At 24.5% G+C, this 26,336-nt stretch overlaps 1 protein-coding gene across 41 annotated transcripts in view; it reads right to left on the bottom strand.

Moving 5' to 3' along the window:
* Positions 1-26,336, bottom strand: part of LOC129916634 (calcium-activated potassium channel slowpoke) — a 133,911-nt gene that overhangs the window by 34,538 nt on the left and 73,037 nt on the right. For 21 of the 41 annotated variants that reach the window (XR_008772518.1, XM_055996694.1, XM_055996693.1 and 18 more), the window contains exons 8-12: positions 8,226-8,336; positions 5,197-5,302; positions 2,396-2,548; positions 2,180-2,335; positions 1,624-1,736 (exon numbers count right to left, since the gene is read on the bottom strand). Coding sequence is in view for 40 of the 41 variants with exons in the window: in XM_055996694.1 (XP_055852669.1) it covers positions 1,624-1,736; positions 2,180-2,335; positions 2,396-2,548; positions 5,197-5,302; positions 8,226-8,336 (639 nt within the window). In the remaining variant the exon portion in view is untranslated. Of the gene's footprint in view, positions 1-1,623; positions 1,737-2,179; positions 2,336-2,395; positions 2,549-5,196; positions 5,303-7,853; positions 7,960-8,225; positions 8,337-18,527; positions 18,620-24,229; positions 24,322-26,336 lie in introns of all 41 variants that reach the window. The other 20 variants (XM_055996705.1, XM_055996714.1, XM_055996723.1 and 17 more) reach the window with 9 other exon arrangements.

The following is a 26,336-nucleotide window of genomic DNA, read 5'->3' as shown; positions in this document are numbered from 1 at the left end:
AATCTAAAAATTGTATTCGGACATTTTCGGACATTTCTACTGTATAGAACTTTATATGGATCACTAAAAATAAATACAATTATTGAAATAAATTATTTTGTAAAGTCGGCAGCTTTTCACATCATTTGTTGTTTTTTTTCAAAAATTTAAAAACCCAAAGGCTCTTACAAAATTGTTTGCTATTATTTGACCTACAACTCGTTTAAAATTACATACAAGGACGCTATTTTTGGTTTTTTTTTTTATGTTTATGCATGTTTGAATATACTATCCCTTTACAATTTCTAGTATTTCATATTTTCATCAACTACTTATTGTTTAGTTAAAAAGAAAGTTAAGGATTTTTGTTTTGCTTTTCATAATTTCTTCCACGCATAATATATTTTGTATTGTTTTTAAAACGAATTCCTTTTTAAAAAATATTTAATATGAAATTCCCAAAAAGAGTTCATTAAAAAAAAATTAAATCACAACATTAATACTATTTCTATAAAAATCAAATGAAAAAAAAAAAAAACATGAACATACGTAACTATACCAAAATCAGACTTCACAAAGATGCGTTTCGACAACATAGCTAATTCAATATTTTCTACTCGTTTTTTAAGCTCTCTCATTCTAGTTGAAAATTTTATAATCTGAATTTAAAACATTGATATTTTGTGAAAATGTGTGTTTCCTTCTTAAAAATCGATGATATCGCATTTTCAAGATATTATAAAAAACATAAACTGTCACCAATATCGTGTTAAAAATTTAGTCATAAAAATGCCCTAGAACAGCTAAGCTTCCCTTTGATAAAAATCACACTGAAAAAATCTCTCAATTTGAGTCAAAACTCTCAAGTCTCTAAGGACACACCACATAGTATCAACAACTGCTGTTGCAGATCAAAAAACGACAAATATTTACAAGATTTTTTTTGTATAAAGCACTTTTTGTAACGCTTCTCAATAAACACGAAACCAACGAAACACCGAAAATGATGAAAATGAAAAGACAAAAAAAAACGTTTATGACAGAAAAGAAACAATAATAATGAAAGGCATACTCCAGGATATGGTGGCTATAAATACAAATAATGAGGATGAAAAAAAAATATAACAAGTTCATTTAAAGCAAGAACGTCCTAACTAAAAAAAAAAACACTTAAAACAATTTCAAGCTTTCGTGTATGATTGAGTTACGACGTTATTGCTTAGGATGAGTGTTATATAGATTAACCAAAAAAAAAAAAAAACTGATAAATAAACGAGCAATAAACGAGTGTGTTCTTCTCGCAACATAACCACAATGAAATAAATGGGAATGAAACAAAACAAAATGCAAGTGTTTTTTGGCTTAAAAACAAATAAAAATGTGAATTCAAATCAGGATACAGATATTTTATGTAAATATATATAAATATATATGATACGAGTAGGTACATAGTTGAAAGAAAAAATAGTACATTGACTTGACATAGATAAGGTACTAAATATGACCAAATTACACGCAAATATAGTATCAATATGAATATTTTGTAGTGTTTTGTGTTTCTTTGTTTGTTTTTTTTTTTACTTATATTTGTTTAATGGATTTTTTTTAAAAGCTTTTCTTCTATTTATTATCCAGAAGACTTACTCAGTAGCCTGAGCAAATGGTATTCCGATAAAAGTAGGACTCAATGTTTCAGTGTACATTTCCATTCCAGTTCCGCGTAGATAATCGTTTGTCCACGATTGCATATCTGCTGACTGAATGTTGATTGTTTATTTTTTTTTTAAATAAATATAAATATTCATTCTCTTAGCAAATTAATTAAAATAATAAAAAAAAAAATTAAAGGAAATAAACAATGAATAATATTTTGACCAAAAAATAATTATCTTGTGGCAATTGGTTTCGTCAAATTGAAAACAAAAAATGAAAACTAAAATTAAAGTATATCATTCGACAACAAAATAAGAATAAATTTAAAATTTGCTCATTTCCCTAATTTTGAGTTTTTTTTCTTATTTTTTAATGTAATCAATAATCGTCTGCTCTTTTTTTTGTTTATAAAAAAAACACCTATTGGCAACATATGGTGATATTTTTTGCTTGTTTAAAATTATTTAAAAATACAATTTACGGAAATTCCTTCGGATTTGATTGATTTTCAATAAGGATTCAATAATATTAACGGTTTTGAACTTACTGTTTTGAACGATCGCATAGCGAAAAGATTCGCCATCATCGTTGAAAAACCCGGTGCCAGACAACTTTGCGCTATAAAGCCAAGTTTTAACTCGGCCAGACAAATGACATCATCTCCTTGTTTCCAATCCCAAGAAGGAATATTCAGCAAATATGCCTTAAATTACAATAAATTTTGATTATTTTGTTTCACTTATATTTAAATTGTAAATATTACCTTATTATGGTATTGCATCAATTGAATAATAACCCTAATATCATCACTGTAATTTTTTATTGAGATAACTCTCATAATATTGGCAGCATCTTCAGCATCTGGATCTTGGCAATATTTGTTTGCTAGAACCAAGCAGGCATCAGCTTCGTGAACCTTGATTTATTAATTAAAAAATAAACACAACACAAAGAAAATTAGATACAAATATTTTTAGATATTAAAAAGAAAAATTTATTTCATTCAATTGTTAAATATTTTGTTTGTTATTTAAAATTGATCGATGGAATGAAGGATTAGCTCACTTGATTATTTGTGTTGAAAGACTAAAAAAATATTCTGTCCATTAAAGTTTTTGTTTTCAACTCAGCTAACGATTAGGTTGCTTAGTGTCTCATCACCAAAAATAAATAACAGTGATTTGCTTTTTTTCTTTTTGGAGGAAGGTCATTCAAAATTATGAGAATCACTAAGAACGAACATTTCTTTAATTTGGTGTTTATTTTTGTTTTATTTTTACCAATTGCGTTATATTTATAAGAATCAACAAGAACGAACATTTCTGTGATTTGAAGTTTATTTGTGATTTATTTTGACCAATTATGGCATATTAACATATTTCTTAGACCATCAGTATTTTCAGGAAGGTCATTCGATATTATGAGAATCAACAAGAACGAATATTTCTGTGATTTGTTTTGTATTTGTGTTTTATTTTGATCAATTGTAGCATATTTATATATTTTTTTTGGCCATCAGTATTTTGAGAAAGGTCATTCGAAATTATGAGAATCAGCAAGAATGAACATTTTTGTGTTTTGGTGTTTATATAGTTTTTGAATCACATTATATGTTTTCTTTTAACAAAGCGTCCTCTTTCAACACAAATATTCATGATAAGGGAAGGATTTGATTAAAATATTTTAAAAATATAGTTTTTTTTTTTTAATATTAAGAAAATAAAAACTGAAATAATTAAAAAAAGCAGGTACATAATCGAATAAGAAAAAAATTAAAATAAGATTGTAAGTAACATTAAAAATGCTGCAGCAGTCGTAATATAGAAGCATTACACAAAATACAAGCAATCAGCAAGAGAAAAAGAGATTTGAAAAATATTAACATTCGACGAAACGGTTAAAATATTTTTTAAAAAATTATGTAACTTCATAAATTTAAAATGTTTTCAACATTCTAATATCTTTATAGCACAGTAAATTAATATACATTTAAACAAAACCACACCACATTTTACAAAAATTAAAGCAAACATATATATATTTTTTGTAAACAAATCTTAACACCATGCATACTGACACTTACCTACACAAAGTGTTTGTATTATTTTTACTCTACGAATATTGTAGTACATGTCGGTTAATTGTTTTTAATACACAAATAAGTAAGTAATGTCACATAAGCTATATAATATTTAAATAAAATGTCTTTCTTAAAATATATTTCATGCGGATTGTGAGGTATAATGTCTAGATATAATATTTATAAATATCTAATAATACATTATATACTTTATGTACTTCTTATTCTATATACTCATTTATTATTTGTTTTGTACAGTACTCGTTATGATTTATATTTTGTTATCCTTACACTGTTATGAAATGAATAAGTTTTGAAGTCCAAGAATGTAATCAAATTTGAGAAATCACTAAACACATGAAATAATTTAATGACAGATTTTGCGATGTTAAATGTAAATTTTTATTAAATTGTTTGACTTTGGTAATTTAAAATAAAACACACAAAAAAAAGTTACAATTAATAAAATTTTTTTGATTAAATACAAATTTATATCTTACAATTTGTACAGCGTCATTTTATACATTTGGGACACATTGTAGTTCTTCTATTTTTAACTTTTACTTCTATTTTACTATGTAGTCTTCACAAAGTTTGTACACAAGATCTCTTTTGTAAATGAGTGTGCTAGTGAACAATTTTTTGTTTACTTTTTTGTTTGAAACTCGTTCCAACTAAAATATATTTAAATTGCTACTTCTAACGGTGTTCAGAGGTCATAAGATTAGCTTTCATCGAAACCGTAGCCTAACTCTTTCTTGAAATTATATGAAATACATTTTCAGGTTATTTGTAATTGAGGGCGAAAACAGTGAAATGTCAAATCAAGAATACCAAGACTATATTGGATGGGGCAGACATTTTATTTCTATACATTTTTAGTTATTTTTATTTACTACGAACGAGTATGTTGAGTCTTCCTTCTATTTTATTATTTATAAAGATTTTTTTTTTAATTAGGTAAATCATTATAAATTACCAAAGTCAATAGAAAATAAGGAAATATTTATGTGGAACAAAAATTGCATTTGAAAAAATTGTAAGCATATGAAATATACAACGCTCAACACACATAACGTGTTATGCATTGTTAGTGTATTATACATTGAACATAATTTGCAATACAAAATCACATTTATTTTGATGAATTTATGAGTAATAATATAAACTAAACTAAAATAAATCAAAACTTCACAAAAAAACAAAAAAAAAAATAAAGAAAATAAATTAAATTGAATGTTAATGTTAGTGTTAACATTTACATGAAGACAATTATATTGACTTTAAAATAGACATTTATATTAAGAACATATTATGGTTTCTCGATGAAACTTTGAAAATGTTAGATTGCGCTGTATTTTACTTCTTTGTTTGATTAAAAAAAAAATACAAAAATAATAAAACCAAAATTATATAAATACGAGTATGAATATTTTTGTAAAAAACATAAAACTCTTTCTATAGTTGAATGAAATGTTGTTTACCTTCACCCTCTGTAGATCAATCGGATTCATAATAGTTCCTTGGAAGAATTCCACTGTGGTGAAATGTCGTTTAAACAAACCCTCCAATTCCAGATCGGGTGGTTTTCTTAATATTTTTTTTTTATTGTTTGTTGTTGTTTTATTTATTACAAATTGTGTGTATAATTTTACATGCATTTAAGTCATTGTTTTTTTTTTTGGTTCATCGAGAGGGTTTGTTTTATTACATAGTGCATTTATGTAAAATGTACATATATTTGTTTAATATTTTTTATAGTTTCGAAGGAGCAGGTATTGATGGGAATGATAAATATATATCAAATTATAAACATAATGAGAAAGAAAAAAAAAGAAAGATAATTGTTAATTAAAAAAATCACAAACTTTGCATTGTATACAATTGTATGTGGTACAAAAAAAATTATCATCTGACAAATAATTTTATGTATAATCGAAAGAAAACAGTACATTTTTTTAAATGATTCGTAATTATGTACTTTCCCTGCGAAGGTAGATTGATATACAAAAAAGTTAAATCTTTTCTAAACATCAATTAAAATATTTTAAAATCTATGATTTTTTTTTAAAGAAATTATATAAAATTTGTATATACTTAGAAGACTTATAGAACTTATTGAAATATATAAATTGAATCTTACAGTTTACATAAATAATACAGTATTACATATATGTAATTATAATAATAATAATATTAGAATTAAAAAAGTGTGTGTTACATGATGTTGTCATTCCATGTGCAGTATATTTAGCCATTTTTTCCATATAAACCTCAATAAAACAACTTATTTAAATATAAATACCAATCCTTTTTTTTACTATTTAACAATCCTAACATTTTTAAACTATTACTACCCTATCAGTTTTCAAGCTTTGAGAATCAAGAAGAACGAAAATTGTTGTGTTTAAACCATCAGCAGACAAGGAAGGTCATTCGAAATTATGAGAATCAACAAGAACGAACATATTTGTTCTTAAGCCATCATTATTCGAGAAAGGTTATTCCAATTTATGAGAATCAGCAAGAACAAACATTTCATTGCTTAAGTCATGCTCATTCAAAAGCATGAGAATCAACAAGAAGAAACATTTCCGTGATTTGGTGTTCATGTGTGCTCTTATTCTGTTTATGAGAATAAACAATGATGAATAAATATTCTTTTAAATATAAAATTATAAGCTTTAAAAATTTCTCTAGTCATCATTGTTTGTTTGTTAACTCTTATTATGTATTTAACCTTTGTAACTCTTTTTTATATGTAAACGTATAAGTAATGTCAGTTCCGCAGGTGGCCATGGCACAGAGGAATAGGTAGATGACTTCAGAGCCAGACATCGTGGGTTCAAACCCAGCGGTCGGCTCAGATGTTTTTTCTAAATCGCCAGCTTAACTGAAGCCACCTGTGCGATAATATGAGACAATTTTCAACTATGTCTCCTCCTCTGTGCCACGTAGTTCTATGTTATATGTTCTTTCTTTGTGTCTATCTGTCTCTCTCTTGTGTCATTGTCTTGTGCTGTCGCAGCCAAATGGTCTCAGTTGCCGCGCTGCTAATGTGTCAGTACTTTGTAAATTTATGTACGAATTACTATGAATATAATAATAATAATAATAATAATGTCAGTTCCTGATGATGTCTTCATAAGACGAAACGCGTCGACTCATTTTTATTAAAATAAAATTTATCAACATCATTGTGAATCTTTAAAATAACAAGTGTTTTATTATTCTTTTATAATAAATATGTGTACCTACTTGAGGAAGCTCATTCGAAATCATGAGAATCAACAAGAACGAAAATTTCCGTGCTTGACTGTATCTTTATACCTTTTTTTATTATTTATTTAAATACTATTATCCGTAAACGAAACAGACAACTGAGTGAAGTTGAAAAAAAATTATATTTTATAAATTCGTGTTTCGTTGTTGATATTTTGAAAAGTTGTTTTATCAAGGTTTGTTAAGGTATAACTTACTCATAATTGTGCTCTTTCCATACAATTCTTACCACAAAAAATTACCTTAACATTATAATAGTAAAAAGAGTTTGTCAGTATAATAAACAAAATTTATAAAAGAACTGTTCAAAAACTGTATCAATTCATTATAATAAAATTACATTCTAGCTCTACAAACAATGTTTTTTTTAAAAAAAAGCAATCATTAAATATAAAAAGTTAAGGTATAAATATTTTTTTTTTTCAATTATTTTTATAATTAAAATTCTTTAACAAAGGAACCATTCTAAACTATTTAAAAATAAAATTAAAAATAAAAGGAACATAATTTCCAAGACAAAAAACAATAAGTTTCATTCATTGAAGCAAATTTGAACATAAAAATAAAGCTAAAAAAAATATCATTATAACAAAAATAAAAATGGAAAATTTGGATTCAAGATCAGGATTTCTGAAAGCAAAAATATTGTTTGTTCCGATTATTTTTGGAAAACAAAAATAGAATGGGACCGAAATAATGTTTAGATAATTTTTGTTTTGTTTATTATCCTTCGGATAACGAGAAGGTTAAAAAATTATAATAAATAATTAACATTGTCTTAAAGGTGTAAGCTTGAATGCGGTTTGTATAGGTATTTTTGTTGCTTTTACTATTTCTTTTTCTTTTCTTTATTATATACCTTGACTCGCTCCAAGTCGACAGCGTTCATCATAGTTCCCTGAAAAAACGCCACAGTCGTGTAGTGGCGCTTTAATAGTCCTTCTAGTTCCAGATCAGGCTCCTTGCTATTTGTTTTGATTCATATATATATATAACATGTAATTTTATGCATAAAATCTTAAATTTATTTTACAATAAACAAAACTATATATTAAATTTATAATATAAGTTATGAATTCTCAATCAATCTACCTTAATAACACTCTTCTGGTTTTATAAGTGTGTTTAACTTATAATAAGAAATGAAAATATCTTCAAGACTTATCATAAGCAAAAATTAAAAACATTAAAAAAAACACAACATACTTTTAGGAGGATTATTTTAACTTACCGATGTAAAAATACTACTTCAACGTCCACATCCTCTCTATCTTCGTGTAGAAAATCCTTTAGAAAATGGGACACCGATTCGTATGTTATATGGCCACATACCACAATGTGTCTGAGTTTTTTTTTTATGTTTCCCAATTCATCCGCCATTTAATTTTTGAGTGTGTATATTTGTTTGTTTAAAATTTCGACGAAATGCGAATGGAGAAGAAAAAACAAACTTTGTATAAGTAACTAATCGATACAATTTTTTGTTTAAAAATTTAATTTTAGCATGATTTAATATTTCTTATAAATTACAAATGATAAAATTAACATTTACATTATATTGAGTTTGATGAAAATGTGTTTTTTGAGTATATATATATTTTTTTTAAATTCTTAGTGTCAGAATGTTAAGTGTTATTTTGGATTAAATAGTTCAAGAAATCATTTTTAGTTTTTTTAATGATTGTACTAAAAATAATTTCTTAAACTATTTTATGAATAAATAGACAAGAATGTATAGATTGAGTCGATGTGTCGATGTGAAAAATGAGTGAGAGAATAAAAAAAAAAAAAATAAAAAACAAAAAAGAATAAATTTCTTAACAATACGTCATATAGAATGAAATAAAATAATAATAATAAAATAAAAAAGAGAATAATTGACACGATTGTGTATTATTGTAAAATATATTTAAAATTAAAAAAAAAATATTATTTTAAAATGTTTTTTTTTTTTTACTTTTATTTAAAAAAAGAAATTAATATTATTAAAAATTAAGTTTTACGAAAAATAAAATAAATTTCAGTATTTTTTTATTTAGTCTGCTACCCCATAATGTATTTACACTAAATTTACTATTTCAATATTTTTATTGAATCAAATGAAGAGTTGTCATATAATGCTGGTAAATTTTTCAGATTTGTTTTTTTTTTTTTACATTTGATTCAATAATAAATTTTTTTTTTCAAATTAATTAATACGAAAAAAATACTTTCATAAAAAAAGAACTACCATGCATTTCTAAAATTATGTTTTGTAGTAATTTCATTAAAATCACTGTAACATAGCAGCAAACTTTTTTTTTGTTTTTTGGTTGTTTAGCCAATTTTTGAAAGTGATGTAGTGCAAAGACACTACTTTGCTTTTTTAACTTCTATTTAAAAATAAAATAAATAATTTTATAATTAACAAACAAACAGAACAAACATGAGCATACACTATTATTAGTTTCGCATTCACTATCAACATTACAAAACATTCCGTTTTACAAAACTATGCCCTGTATACGAAAAAAGTTGAAAATAAAAAAAATTCATTGACAACTTCTAAACTAAATGATCAAACATGCGTGCAAAAGTATTAGATTTTTTATATTGCTGTCGCCTATGCAGTATGAAGTATGATTTTTTTGGAGTGTAATTTTTGGCTAAAGTGATAGTTGATATTATATCGTACTGAAATATGCATGTTGGTTGATTTATCAACTATCACATTAAACTTGAATTATTATTTGTGAAGGGTAGAATAAGGTTTGTTTTCATGTTTTTTTTTACAATTTTTGGTGTCGGAAAATGTAATTTTTGACAGTATAATTTGAGCTTTTGAAAAAGTTCTTAAAAGAGTTACTAATTTTGCACTCGTTGAAAGCATATGTAAGAACTTTCAAATCAAATAGTTGGTCTATTCCAAATAAACAGCCCTTAAATACCAATAACATATATTATCCTGATAGCAAAAATGTGGGATACATCATACTGAGGCATTTAAAAAAAAAATGAAAGAGACTTGTAGAAATATTTCTACCCCGAGCATTTCTTTAAAGACGAGTTAATTCAAATGTTTAATAAAGAACTACTTCAATATTTACAGAACAAACTCATAAAGTTCATTCAAATAAAATGAAGAAGGGATATTTTTACTCTCAAATGCAAAAAAACTCAGAATGTTTTTCTCTCTAGTTGTTCTCATCTTAAAAACTAACAGTTTTCGAGAAAAGTGTATTGCTTTTCATAAAATTTTACATTAAAGATGTAATAAAAGCACCAATTTTTATATTCCATTTAACCAAAAGGACTATTGGTTTTATTTAAATCGGAACCCTTCTTCCAGTAGCGATTCTTTTTTCTGTTTACTCCTTTTGAAATAATTTTCATTTTGGTCGGTCATAGACAAAAGGTATGTAGAAAACAAATGTTCCATTTAAACATTGCATATTTTCGGTCTGACTCCTTAAAATGACTACCAAAAATGATAGAGTGCAACAAAAATATCACAAGTCAAATTTTGTATGATCCGTTCAAAAATGTTCACTATATATCAAAGTGTGTTGTCATGACCAAAAGAAAAAATATTAAATCAATGCAATGTAGAAATCAAGTCGTTACACAGCACTTTCAATAGGTATTGAACGGTAAATCAATGCATTATTTTTTATTTAATGTATGACCTGGCTGAGCTTGAGATACAGGCAAATCTGATGAACTATAGAAACGATGAGAATCAACAAGAAGGAACATTTGTGTGCTAAAGTCATCAGCATTCGAGAGAGGTTATTCCTTTTCATGAGAATAATTGCTGTGGTTAAACCATCATTAGTCAAGGAATAGTCATTCGAAATCATGAGAATCAACAAGAACGAACGTGTCTGTAATTTGATGTTTATGTGCGTTCTTATGTTGATCAATTGTGATTTCACAGAAATTAAGTTGTATTCCCACGGGGACAGATCATTTAATTTTTCCTAAGCCATAAGTATTCGAGGAAGGTCATTCGATATTATGAGAATCAACAAGAACGAACATTTCAATGCTAAACGTTAAGTCAATGCATAATTTGTGTATAACCTGGCTGAACTTGAGATTCAGGCAAATCTGATGAGTTATAGATTATTGTAGATCAAATTTGCAATTTCTCCACTGTTATGTACATACACAAAAATATGAAGGCATGGGTTGTTTGTCTATTTAGGTACTAAAGTCCAGATTCTACCATGAATAATTTCTTTACATGGAATTCAGATGTAACACTACTTTATTTTGCAGGGAAGCCGCGAATTTAAATTGCAGGATCATAAAGCAAACTCAAGGTTCACAACTCTTTGGTGTCACATACTATTTCTCATTGGGCACGTTCAGGAAAAATTAGGGACTAGATATTTAGGTAACTTCATTTTCTGAACGGAAATTTGAGCTTCTTCTTCTTCTTCCTTTTTCTCGGCGCTGTTATGATCTCGATGTCGAGGGGATCATAACTATCCCACGTTACTGCTTCACACTAGTGATCCGCTTGTGGGGTTCGCCGGGTTGACCTCAGAAATCGGCGGCAAGCCTCCCGGTTTTGTATTGTTCCATTTCTAAGGCCAACTGAATGCTGGTGTTTTAGCATTTGCTTGTACCAGGAGTTTTTAGGCCTACCTTTCTTATTATTTCGTGAACGGAAATTTGAGCAAATTGACTAAATTAGTTTGGATACACCATTATTGTCAAAATTCGAAATTTACTTATGAATTTTACAGATCGCGTGGGGCAGACACCAAATTTCACTTTACATTAATAAATAAATATTATTAATTATAACCGACAGCGCACTTTTTACTCGTTTTTCACACAAATAGATTTAATTTTGTTGTAATTAAAAACAATCATCTGTCATGTTGACAAAAAAAACATTCCTAAATATTTAGGGAAAATTTTCTTGCCTTACTTTCCAGTCAGCTTTCCAATAAAATTACCTAAATTGGAAATATTTTTTTTGACAGTTGACCAATCAGAGTCCGAGAAATTACCTAAATATTTAGTGCCTAACGTTTCTGAACCTGCTCATTATAATTAACTGGAAGCGTCACCTGGTTAAATGGAAGGAATCATAATTGCACACCAAAGAAATTATACGAAAGGACTTATGTGAAATCTATGTCACAAAAAGTGGCTAAGGTGTTTATTAGTTTGCACACATACCAAAATGGCTTTAAAGCAACACTTTTTTCTTTCAAATGCAAACCGGATAGATTTTGTAAATATTCGAGTTTTTTCGCCGATAGTAGCATTTTTATTTAATTTTACTTTGTTTTAGTTTTTCAAGCACCGGAGTACATTTCTTTTGAGGAAAGAAAGAAAGAGCGTGTTAAAAAGTTATGTTTGGTAAAAATCTTTTTTTATTTTTTTTTGCTTAAAGTAAAAGTTCCAATGGCAATTTTTCTACAAAGGAATCCTAAGGAATCCTTTATTCTTACTATGGGCTTAAAGTATGTACATTCGTGAGTGTTTCCAAATGGATTAATAACTCCTAGTTAATCTTACACAGAAATTGTCTTGAGTGCTACCAAGAGTCAATTTTGTACTCCAAATTGGTAATAATAAGGTATAAAGATAATTATTACAGAAAACCGAAAACATTATTATCCATACTTATTTGAATTTTGGTACTCTATACTTAAAATTCTGTACAATCTTAATAGATAAGGTTTTTTATAATAAAAAAAAAGACATAAGTATGTGAATTGTCAAAAATTGTTCCTTTCGACACCGTTTTATAGTTCCAATTAAAATTATTCTGCTATGGCCAATATGTAAGGGTATATGCTTCAATTTAAACTAAAGGAATTTTTTTCTAGGAGCCTTATGTGGTTCAATAATAATGCACAAGAATATTTAAACTCATTTCTAATTTAAATTATTTACAATTGAGATTAAATTATTTTTTTTTTTAAATTCTGTTTTCATCTTGCCATAATGTCATGTGAGTGTAAGTTGTGGAAGAAATCAATCCTTGCAGTGATACATTACCGTGTTGGTGAGAATTACCATTTATATCCTTTTTGTGTTTTGACAAATCACTGTACCAAAGTTGCTGACGAAGGATAAATTTTTATTTTTTTTATGTTGTAAGGAAAGCCAAAAGCAAAATCAAATTTAAAATTAAATGTAAAAAAAAAAAAAAATAGTTATTATCTGAAAAAGTTTGGGTGTTTATAATTGGATTTTCATAAGTGCAAAGATGTGATAATCCGCTTAGATGTTTTTTTTTTTTAATTTTTTAATTCTGTATTTTTGTTTAAGAAACTCAACGAAATAAAATAATTTCTAAAATAAACTAAAAAAAAAAATAAACTTCTTTTTGCTTCCACATAAAGCTCCGCAAATGAAAAATGATATAAACAGTGAAAAAATGCAAATGCTTGCAGCAATGTAAATTTGTTTTATTATTAATCAATTCAAAATACAAACTCTGTAAGCTCTAAAGTAAATTCTAAAATAAATTATAAACAAAATCAAGAAATATTTTAATAAAGAAAAAGATTCTTGTGTTATAATGTAAATAGAAAAAAGTTTAAGTACAGAATTAATAACAAAAAAAAAAGATATGCCTGGCCACGCATTTGAATTTGTTTTTTTTTTTTTTTGGATATTTTATTTTATTTTTTTTTTTATTGTTTAAGTATTTTGTATAAAAAATAGTTTGATTATTTGTGCATTTTTCAAAAATATCTAAAACTCATCAAAACAGGAAATCCAATTTGTTTTGTTGCAACAATCAAAAAGATGGGTGGATTTGTGTTTATATCAAAAATTATAAAAAAAAAAAATTTATTTGCATGAATTTTGATATCAAAAATTCTTTGGGGTCAGGAAAGGTATTGGCTAGTTTTACAATTTTTTTCAATGTTTTTTTTTTGTTGTTTTGTTTTTGTTCCAAAAAAACTCTATTTCGGTTGGGATATTCTCAGTAAATATATTTACAAATTGGCTAGTCGTGCAGTTCTAGAGACAAAACCTGTACGAATATTGGTTTTTTATAATTTATTTTCTTTAATATTTGCTTGTAGGTGGTTGGCAAGGAGGATAGGAGTTAGGTGTAGTTGTAATGGTATTTATAAGGAAAACTTAAAAGAAGCTATTTTGCTGACTAACGAAAAAGTTCAAAACAAAAATTACAAAAGAGATGTTTTTTTTTTTTAAACTGAATATTATACAAGGGACATTCACACACAAAACTTTTTACCACACATCCAATAGAAATTGGCATACTTAAAGTACTTGACAAGTACATTTTACAATTGTTTCATAAAAGTAGGATTAAGATCATAATCATGAAGATGTAGCGAGTGTTTGATTACCAAATTTTGCCAATTTTTATTTATTTGATGTTTTTTTTTTTGTAATTTTAAAAATTTCAACACACACGCCAATTATCTTCAAGAAAATTATAATTACAACTAAATATTTACCTACGATGTATTTTTTTATTATTTCAAATTCAATTAAAATGTTTATTCGACAGAGGTTTCCCATATACAGGAGTAAGAAAAAGTAGTAGTTTGTTTTATTCTCAAGAACAACGTTTAGACACATACAGTAGAAATATTATTAAAATATATATAATGTATAGTATGTAAGACAAATCACGACAGAAATAAACACAAACAGACGCTGTTTTACGACCTAAAAAAAAAGACAAATCTATTTGCACACTTTTAAACTTTTGGTATTGTAAATTAATAATTATAGGTTTTTTTTTTATTTAATAGAAAAAAAACAGAAACATTTTATTTTGTTTATATTTTTACTTAAACGAAGACAAATTATATATAGAAGAAGTAAAACAAATGAGATTTATAAAAAAAGGGAAATATAAGCTATATATATTTTTTTTTTATTTCAAATTTTAGATTTTATTTTACAAAATAACCATCAAGAATCAAATAGAGAGAGAGAGAGATATATATAAAAATAAACTAAACATTTGTAACAAAAAAGTTTAATCTTTTTTTATTTTTAACCGAGGAAAAAAAGAAATATTATTTTTTAAATCAACAAATAGAATATGTTTACCATATTAAGTTTTGTTTTTTCGACTAAAATTACTAAGAGTAAATGGACATTTTGTTAGTAAGTGAAATATATAGAAAAATGAAAAAGAAAATACAAAAAGAAATTAAACACATGGTTAGAAAAACTACAACACAATTAGTACACAATTACAATTTGGTTTATTTTTTTTAGAAAAATGTAATTTTCTGTTTCACAACTTCTATCGACATTGATAAATATTCAAACTAAATGTTTAATGTTTTTTTTTAATTAAAATAACATTAAATGTATTAATGAAATTAGTGTGTTTTTTTTAATTTGTTTTGTTTTACTTTCTTATATAGCATATTATAATTTAATTTTAAATCAATTATAAGAGATAAGACATTTTTTTTGCAACGAGAACGATTGAGTTTTTCTAAATTGTTTATAATGTTTTTATCGAAGTAAATTAAAGTTAAAGAGATCTGTTGCTTCATGGCCTTTAATTCATGTATATATAAATATTTCCAAGTATACAAGATTATGTATAACGCTTTTGGATTACTTACAGAGTAATTCGAAAAAAAAGAAATATTTTTAGGTTACTCGATTAATTCTTTTTTTCAAATTTAAATTCTTAACATTACTTGTTGAGTTAATTGTCAGCACGTTTTACAACTGCTAATTCTAAAAATATCGTAAAAAATACATTTCTTGTACAAGTTTTTTCAGCAATCATTTGAATTAAATTAAAACAAGTATTTAGAAAAGACTTGTATAATGAATGCCTCGCACTTAAATTTTTAGTTTCAAATGAATGCTTGACATTTGCGCTCACTAGGCTTGATTTAAAATTATATCAAACAACTTCTGTGGCAAGTCTATCAAATGACCATTATATTCAGAAAAACTTTGTGGTTTGAATGTTTATGCTTAAAAAAAATTAAACCATAAAATAAAAATCTTGATTTTAGATTACCTTTTTTGTCTCTTAATTTCAACTGTATTAAATGGCTTAGAAATTAAAGAGGAAAAAGAGCGTAACAGCTTTTACAATTCCTCTTTGATTAGACTTTTTCGAATTCTGTGTTAATATTTTGAAGCACCAAAAACTTTTTCGATATCGATAGTGAACCTGTTGTGATTCTGTTTCACCTTAGGTATATGTATGTATATTAACAAGTTTTTCATAACTTGATACGAGTCATTTAATGTTTTTTTTAGAAGAAACAAAAACCTTGTTCACAGAGTAGTTTTCAAAAGATAGTTTCAAATAATAACATATTGGTAGAATAGCTATTTGTTGTTTTGTAATTTGTATTTTTGAAGTAAAAGATAAAAATTGACTTCTACTCTTTTTTTTTTTTTACTAATACACAGATTGAAAAATTAGTCAATCTGTTATAAGATAATTGCCCCTGCGTTAACTCTGGTTTAGTTTATTTCATTTTATTATTAACTAATTTAGATTAATAAAAAGAAATTGTCTAGACCAAATTAAACATTTCTGAAAGCATTTGAAAGTTTGTCTATTTCGAAACATAAGGTTATAAAATATTTTACATTTGTTCAAAAAAGCGCTTTCAGAAATATGTTGTTTTTCAACATTTTATACACTTCACGAATCAACATTAATTTCTAGAACATTTTTTAATTCACTATTATTCTGTTGATTTTTTGCTATTTTTCTATTTTCTGAACAATAAACACTCAGGTCAAATATGAATTTCGAGTCGTATTGCATTCGCTTTTCAACCCTTCAGTTCAGGTATTTTCTTTAATATAAATATTATTTTTAAATATATTTTGTTACATTTATGTCATTCAATTCTCGGTGTTTTTCCTAATAATGGTTGATTAACCATTAGAATAAGAGAGACTTGTAAATGAGTTGAAAGGTCTGGTTAGTGACAACTCCCAACCATTTTCTCGTGAGGGAAAATAGTTATACAAAAATGAAGGGGCCAAAAAAAATTCAATGTGATTTTTTCGGGTATCTTAATTTATTTTTTTTTATTTTTCTTTGTAAAAACAATATTTGGACGTTTTAACCTGAGCAAATACTCAAAATTTGGTTAAAATTTTACGAAGAACGAATTCATAAAGATCTATACTTTGCCCTATAGTAAATTTTCTAAAAAATACTTTTTTTTTAATTACTTTTTTTTGTAATAAACATAACTTCTTGGGCCTAAAAGTATATTTTTGTTCGGAAAAAATATTTCCTTAACACATTTTTTTACAAACATTTAACATTCAAGTTGTTTATTATAATTCTCGTTCTTATTGTTAGATCTAAATATTATTATCCTATTAAACTACTAAAAAAGTATGTATACCTAAATAATTCTTAATTAACTTTCTCGTACTCGTTGCAATAAATAATAAAGAAAATATTCTTCTTTTTAAAAAATTTTAATGTTTTTTTAATTAAAAAATAAAATGAAGCAAAACCCAATATATATGATTTAAAAATTAATTTATATGCGTAAAATTAACACAAAACCACAAACAAACAGAAAAAAATAGTAACATTTATTAATATAATTATATAATCACTTCGACTGGACACAGTAGTTAAACAATATTATAGAACAATTACTTGAATAAACACCAATCTTTGAATTAATCAATTAAAATTCCCTTATTAGCATTTTTTTAATTAAATTATTTAAATTAGTAACAACATTTGTTTATTATTTTTTTATAAAGAGATTGTTGGTTTATGTTAAAATTAAAAAAAAAATATAAGTAAAAAAAAATTAACACAAACACAAAGCGTGCAACATGAGAATGATTAATTTAATTTAATTTTTTTTTTAAATTTGATTCCATATCACAAATTTTTTTAAAAAATTAAATATAATTTAAATTAAAATTTAAAAGAAATTTTCTATATTATATAATATTATAAGAAAAGTCTTATTTTGTAAAGAAAAAACAAAATTTGTTAACTCAAAAGAAGTGATTGTAGTTTGTTTTTGTTTTCGTTGTAAAAAATATACAATAATTGAAATATTGAAAATGTTTTATTGAGAAAATAGTAAATTTTGATACGTGCTGTGTTTGGTCAAATTGAATTCTTATGGGTAAAGTCATATTCTGTGATGCAAAAGGAAATATAATTGAATTTATCTAAATAAATATTGAAATCAAAAAATGTGTGTTGACATTTATTTTGTTGTTGTTTTTTTTTTTCTATAATTTTGTAAAGTATTGTTTTGTGGTGATGATTTGGTTATTTGGTTTTTGTTAGTTGAAAAATCTTGTATTTATATTTTTTTAAATATATGAATGGGACGCAAAAGAAAAACAACGCATTCAACAAAAATCATCAAAACATGATTTATTTTTTCTAAGTCGATATGTATTTTTTTTTTTTTTTTGGATTTGGTGTTTATTTAAAATTTAATATTTATTTCTCTTTGTTTTACTTCAAAATGAATTTCTTTTGTTTTTTTGTTGGATTTTTTTTTTTTTTTTTTTTTTTCTTAAAAGAATACTAATTGGAATGTGCTCTCACCTTCGGCCCCTTTCATTTTTTAATGTGCCCCCATATTTGGCTCTTGTTCCAATCAAGTCTATTATCTCAGGTATACAACTTGCAAATATCGCCTGTTTTCAATACGAGAAATAATAGTTAAGCATAATTTCGATAGAATTTGTTTGATTTTGTTTGTTTTGTTTTTAATTAATTTTATGTAATTTTTATGAATTTGTTTGTTTCAATTTTTTTTTTTTCTACTACAAAAAATTTGGAAGAAAAAAACAATCAATTTGAATTTCAATTTGCTATTTTACCGTCGTGCTTGTTTTTAATTTTATCTACCATAAAAAAAAACTTTCTGACAGTCTACAACGCAGGTTTTATTGACGACAAGATTTTGTTTTAAAATTATGATGATCCATACGTCATAAAACAGACATACTTAATCTTGTTGCGCAGAATTTGTTGCTTGAGAATCCTTAAGTCCAGTTTTCGGTGAATAATAATTTTGATTTTTTTTTATTAATTTAAATTTTGTTTTGAAATTTTCAAAAAAAATAATAAAAATTATATAAAAAATATAACATATAAAATTAATCAAGAAAATAAATTTCTAATACTTTTATGTACATAAACAAAAAAATAATTGTAACATTAATTAAAAAATTAAAAAAAAAAAAAAAAATATATATAAACCTAATTTTGAAAATGCCTACATTTTTTTATATATATATAAAACACACTCACAGTTTAGAGCAACATTCTAAACAAAAATTAAAATAAATTAAAAAAAAAATAAATATACTTTTGGAACAAAACTTTTAACCAAAATAATGTTTCTATTGTATTATTCTCTTTCACACAATGGATGGAAAAATTAAACAATTAACTTTTTTTTCTCAGTGTAGCAAAAAAAACTCAAAAATTTCTATATAAGGGGTGCTGTGACTAATCAAATTTATTTGACCCCGAACAAGTTGTTCTTTGAATTTTTTTTAAACACAACTAGGCTTCGATTTCTTGGGACATTCACGTAATAAAATTTTGTATAATGTATAGATATGGTGAATTTATTTATACAAATAAACAATATAGTTTTTCTTGAATTAAGACTAAGCTCATTAAGATTATATTCGTTTAAATATATATTTTAGTCAGGGGATATTTTGGGATAAGTGAAATATTTTTGACAAAAATCGAGGAATTTTTTGTACTTTTTTTTAAATAAAATATATAAAAAAAAAAAAAAATAAGTTTGGGAAATTTATATTTTTTTTGTTGTTGTTTAGGAAAAATATTTAGAAATGGAATTAATAAAAAAAATTATTGAATCTAGGAATAAAAAGATTAACAGAAAAATAAAGAAGGGAGACATTTTTGTACTTATAAACATTTTGTTCTTAATTGAATTATTTTTTTTTTTTTTCTAATTATGCGTGGCTGCGGCATACAGGCTGTGCAAGCAAAAAACTTATTCAACATTATTATTAATTAATATTGTTAAATTTATTAAAAGTATAAACGTCTACGAAATAGTTAATTTTTTGTTATTTTTTTTATAGTTTTGTTTGATTAACCAAAGTAAAAAGCTATGAAGTAAATTCTATGAACAAAATTATATATAAATGTTACATTTATGTGTATGTATGTAACAGAAAAATAAAACAAATTAAACACAAAAGACAAACAATTTTTAATTAAACAAAAAGAGAAAAGAAACAATTGAAAAATAAAATGATGTACTAATACAAAGAATTGCACATAAACCAAACTTTTGATTAAAAAAAATAACTGTTTGTGAGTGTTTTGATAGCAAAAACGTATATTTTTTTGATAATAAATTGATTATCTTTTTATTTTTCTAAGAAAAAAAAACCTTAACTCAAACCGTTTTGCACTCCCCGAGCAAAAACAAAATCCATAAAATAAATTGTAATATATATTCAAAAATTAAAAAAAAAATATATAACAATTGTTTTACAAAATCAAAAAAAAAAAAACGTAAATAATTTATGTAAGTCATACAAATCTTTACAAACAGGACAAAAATCAGTGTGCGCAGTGATTTTAACCGATATTACTATTTGTTTGGTTTATTTTTAAAATATATATAAATAGTATTTAGTATTACTTTCGGAAACAATTTCTAACTAAAAAGTAATAATAAATTGCATAATCTAATTATAAAAATTGTCAAAATTAAAGATAGAATTAAAAACAAAAATAAATATAAAATTATTTATATCAAAAAATGTTTTTTTGTTTTCTTTCTTTTTTGAATTTTTAATGAGAATAGTATATTTTTGATATTTGTATTGGTGCCAATGAACTGATTTTTGAAGTTTTGTTTCTGTATTCCTTATAATGTTGCATTGTTATTTGATTTCTCTCTATACTCATAAAAAAATAAAATTTATTGTTTCAAAAATCAAACAAAAAAAATTTATATAATTTTTGAAATTTTCAAATTAACTGTTCTGTAAGCATTAAATGTTTCCAAAAATTCATCGATTTCTGTTGAGCCGCTTTTGTATAGTTTTTTTTATATTTTTTTTTTTTTGAAAAATTTTACTTAGAAAATTAAATTTAAGACCTCTTCTGTAAATTATACCAATAAAATTAAAATAAACTCAATAATTTTGAAAAAGAAAACAAAAATCAAATAAATTAAATATTAAATAGGAAAAAATTTAAAAAAGAAATAAAAATCTATAAAACTAATAAACAAGGTAGAGGTTATTAGTTTTGCTATTTTTAATAAAAAATTAACATGCATAAAGAATAAAATTTCGTAATAAATTTTTGTAAAAACCGAATTTGTATTTTAGCATAATTAATTTATTAAAATGATATAAATATGTAACTATTGTTTTTTTTTTTTTGTAAATTAGCAACTTAATGATCTACAATTTATACGTATTTATTCAAACAAAGTTATATTTATGTTTTTTTTTTAGCTTTATATAGTTAAATATAAACTGTCCTGCTTTCTTATTATCTTTTTTGTTTATATAAATTATTGTTGGCATATAATATGAACATGGAATAATTTACAGAAGGTAAAGAAAATAATTGATTTTCTCAATAAAAAAATTATTATTACTTCAAAATATCCATTGCGATTTTCATTTTTGGTTTGTAAATTTAATAATATCAAATTTATAAGTTCATAGGTTATAGGCCACGAATTTTTTTTTTTAATTGAGCTGAGACACATGCCGCCAAGAAACCAATGCCTTTTGAAAATTAAATATGTTTTGATACAAATGATGATAGAAATAAAAAAAATAAAATAAATAAAAAAAAACTAAGTGTAGTTAGTTGTGGTATATATATTTTGTATATAAATTGGGACACATAATATTTTTTATAGTTTTTCACTTTTCTGTTTCTCTACTTGTTTATTTCTTAAGAAAAAAAAGCTAACGTTGTGACATGAAAAATAAATTTCAACCAAATAATTAAGTTGATCCAAATTTCAAGCAACTCGATCTTTTTAGTTTTCTCTGTGTTATTCAGCAAAAAAATATATTTTATTCTATAGGTAATCAATTAATGAGATAATCTTAAAGAAATTAAAAACATGTTGCATCGAAATTATTGGAATTTGGGAGGAATCAATTTGTGTGCTATGCACCACTTCTAAATAATTAGTTCTGATTAACTTAAGATGTTTTTAAAAACATCTTAATTTTTTTAAACTATGATGTCAAAATTCTGCAAAGAAACAATGTCTTATGTGTTCCCCTTACAGTCTGTCGAAGAACAGATAGCATTCCCATACTCAATGATATAATCAGTAAAGAAACTCTTTTGTTAAATTTACAATTACAGATACAGTTATGACTATTCTATTCAATGCGAGAATTACAACTAATTGTATGATTTGGGACTCAATGCAAAATTATTTTAAACTAGACAATGTAACCAGTACATCATCGTGTGATGTCTTCTTTTATGTACTCAATATATAATTTATAGTAAGTATACGCAAATACTAAAAATTACATTTTTTGATAAATATACAAGACTAAAATGCACATAAAATTTGTACTCAGTACAAACTGATAATAAAATCATATAGTCGTGAATAGGACGTTAAGATAGCGAAGATATCAAGTAATCCGAGTACTTCAAATTCGTACACACAAGTCTGTACTGAATTGATAAAAGTCTGTTCCGAGTTGTTAAAGTCTGTACTGTATACTTGAAAGCGTGTGTTCAGTACATACAAATTTGTGCTATATACATAAAAGTTCAGACACGAGTTTATGCTCTTAAGCAGTTAAAATCTATACATATTTCAAGTTTGTAATGTGTTTATAAGAGTCTTTACTGTATAAATTAATATCTTTACGGTACTCAATACATTGTACTCAATACATTAGACTTTACAAACCAGGTACCTAATAGTCTGTTATTAGTAAAAAATATTGTTATTCCGAACATATAACTATGTACTCTATAATTTAGAGGTAATGACATAAAATCATTAGCAATACATTTGGATGAGTACAGTGTTTATGTACTCAATACAAATCCTTGTTCACAGTCCATTTCTGTTTGTTTTGTGAAGAGAAGAATCAACATAATTACGTGAAATATTTTTGTCTTCGTCATTAAGTATTTTGCTTTGCAATATATGTATGTCAATTTGTTTTTCTAGAAACCACTCGATTAACTTGCTTTTCAGCTGTTAAAGAGCAAGATTCCTGCTAGAATCTGGCAAGAATCTGGCAAGAATCTTGGAGGAAACCTAAAAATTTAAATTTCAATCATTTGATCAAAAATTCACATAGGTATAACATAACAAATCAAGTCAATGCACATTTACTAACTGGAAAATTACATTCTACAGTTTCGTATCCTTTTTTTTACTAAGTATTGTTTGAACTTTCTATGAATAATTAAGACCACAAAAGAAATTGTATTGTTCTTTAATAAATATTATAATTAAATGACGAGTATTTATATTACTTTGCTAATAGAGATTTTGATTATGTCACAACATTATTTTCTTTTTCTATCTTCATTGAATATTTAAAAATTTAATTTAAAATACTAAAACATTTAATTTTAAAATCAATGTCCCAAAATATATTTTAATTGGTAATAAATGATATTCGAATGCCTTAAAGTGACTTATATTAATAAATTAAAGGTTATTAACCTCCTCTCATCAGCCTTTAATGACATTCTGATTTGTTTGTATTCTGTTGTAGTTGTTGTTGTGTATATTGAAATGATTACAAAAAACAAAAAAAAAATTAAAATAAAAAGTTTTCGAAAAAAATGCAAATTCATCCTTGAAAATTTGTCTGACATGACTTTGTAATTATTGATTGATATACTAGGAAATTTAAACAAAATAAATAGAGAAGAAATAATAATTAACAAAAAAAAAAAAAAATCAAAAATAATAAGAAAACAATAATAAAATAAAAACAAGAGTCAAGCAAGTGTTTTTATATATGCATTCGAAAATAATAACTTTAATTTTAAGAAAAATTCATATAAAAAATAAAATAAACAAAAATTAAATAAATAATGCCGTACGGATTAGTATATAAAAATAAACTTAAAATAAAATAATACAAAATTAAATTAAATAACAGAAAAAACAACTCAAATAGAATAATTATTGCTGATTAAATACATTTTTTTTTTTTTTTGAATTACGAAAAAAAAAGAAAAAAAATTTATAAATGTTTTCGCTTCTGGTACATCATGATGTGTACCTTTTTCTAGGATCCTTGCTATACGTTCCACCATATTTGCTTCTTTGGGCAGCCAGTTCAGTGATTTCTGGAATCCAACTAGCGAACACAGCCTAAATTTAACATACATACAAATATTTATACGGCATTATGACTTTTGGTTGTTGTTTTTTTTTTTAACTTTAGGTAATTTTTTGCTTTCATTTTCAACTTAATTTTTGTTTTTTGTTAACTTTACCATTTTTTTGTATTATTGTTATCTTAATACTTGTTGCATGTGTTTTAGAAAAAAAAAACAAAACTGAAATTCCTTCCCTGCAAAAGTGTCAAATTAAAAACCCTTACATCGATAAACATACTTACAAAATAAATATATACCACTCATTCACACACACCTTTAATTTTATTCACTTTCAATATGTATATAAATTAGTAAATAATTTTTTAATGTACATTTCCCTCAGCTTAATAATTGAATAACTAGCCTTTTACCAGATTGTTTGGATAAAACAAGCAAGAAAATTAAATAATTTTCTTCTAATCAATAGAGAAAAAGTCGACTATTTAAAAAGGGATAGTTAAAAAAAAATATTAAAAAAAAATATATAAAAAAAATAAAAACAACAAAACAAAAATTCAAAAAAAAAAAAAAAACGAGACAAAATTTGGTAAATATAAAAAATTAGTTCAAAGCATTTTAAACAACGTAAGTTAATAATATGTTTGTTTTTGTTAATAATTTATTCTGTATTTTTGTTTTTGTGGGATTTCAGATAAAAGGGATTTTAGGTATTTTTTTCTGTCCTTTTTTGGGACCACATTTTTTTTTGTCAGTGTATTTAAAGCATAATATAAAAATAGAAACACCGAAAATAGTAAATGTTTTATTTTTTAATAACAATAATGCACCAATGCGTGACCGAAAATTTTAACATGGTGTTCCCTTATTGTAAAATATCATTTCTGTATAGTTTTTTTTATTATTTTTATTAAACTTAAGAACTAACTTTAAAAAAAACAAAAAAAAAACAAATATCAAACAAGTATAAAACACATATTAAAATTTGTATGTATTAATATCTTACGTTGCTTGAAATAATTTCATTTTATAATATAATTTTTTTTAAATATATTAATCTTTACAACAAACAAAATAGTTAATTAAATTTAATTGATTCTAAGGACTAAAAGTTTTGCTATTAAAAACCAAAACTATGCTAACACGAAAGAAAAACGTTTTGATTACTGGCAGCATTGCAAATTAACACATTTATAAAAAATATTTTTTTTGTTTGTAGGAAATAAAAAAAAAAAAATAAAATAAAATACAAAATTATCAACTACTTTAAAAAAAAAATTAAAATGAGTTAACTCTTTCTTTTTCATTTTTAAATCTTTTTTTTTATCAATGAAGATTTGAAATTTTGTGCAAAACAACATGGTAGTCATGATAGTAATTTATAAACAAGAATTCAATAAAAGAAAATATAATAGAAAATAAATTTTAATAAAAAAAATAGAAAATCGAAAAAATAGGGTTTTCCTGCAAAAAAAAAAATATAAATAAAATGCAGGGGAATATTGCGTTTATTATTTCGTTGGCTTCTCTTGGTGTTAGATAAATTTATGAAATTCTGTATTTATATGACTACTTTGAGGAAAACCATTGAGGAAAAAAATCATTATCAAATAAAAAGGGTAACAGACTATTTTATGTATAAAATATGGTGCGGAAACGAGTGAAATAATAAATAAACAAAAAACATAAATGAAAAACTAACTAATAAATTGGTTGTTAATCCAGCAGTTTAATTTTGAATATATTTATAATTATTTATTATATATATTTTCTTTTCTTGTGTAACCATTCTTAAGAACAAATTTACACGGAAATTTTTTTTTTATTAGGAATCAATTTTTTGAAGAGAAATTTTGTACAAGAAAAAATTAAAATTCATAGAAAAGAAAAATAAATAATAACACGTTTAAGATTTTAAAGACATAGATATAGTCTTAGTCCTCTTCTACGTGAGATAAATTTAGTTAAAAAATAATAAATAAAAATTAATATAAATTAATAAAAATAATTAAAACAAAAAATGATTAATATACAGGAAATAAATTAGTA

Source organism: Episyrphus balteatus, chromosome 3 (assembly GCF_945859705.1).
Source record: "Episyrphus balteatus chromosome 3, idEpiBalt1.1, whole genome shotgun sequence".
NCBI lineage: Eukaryota > Metazoa > Arthropoda > Insecta > Diptera > Syrphidae > Episyrphus > Episyrphus balteatus.
Note: the sequence above shows the minus strand (reverse complement) of the source record. Positions and strands in the feature narration are given on the sequence as shown.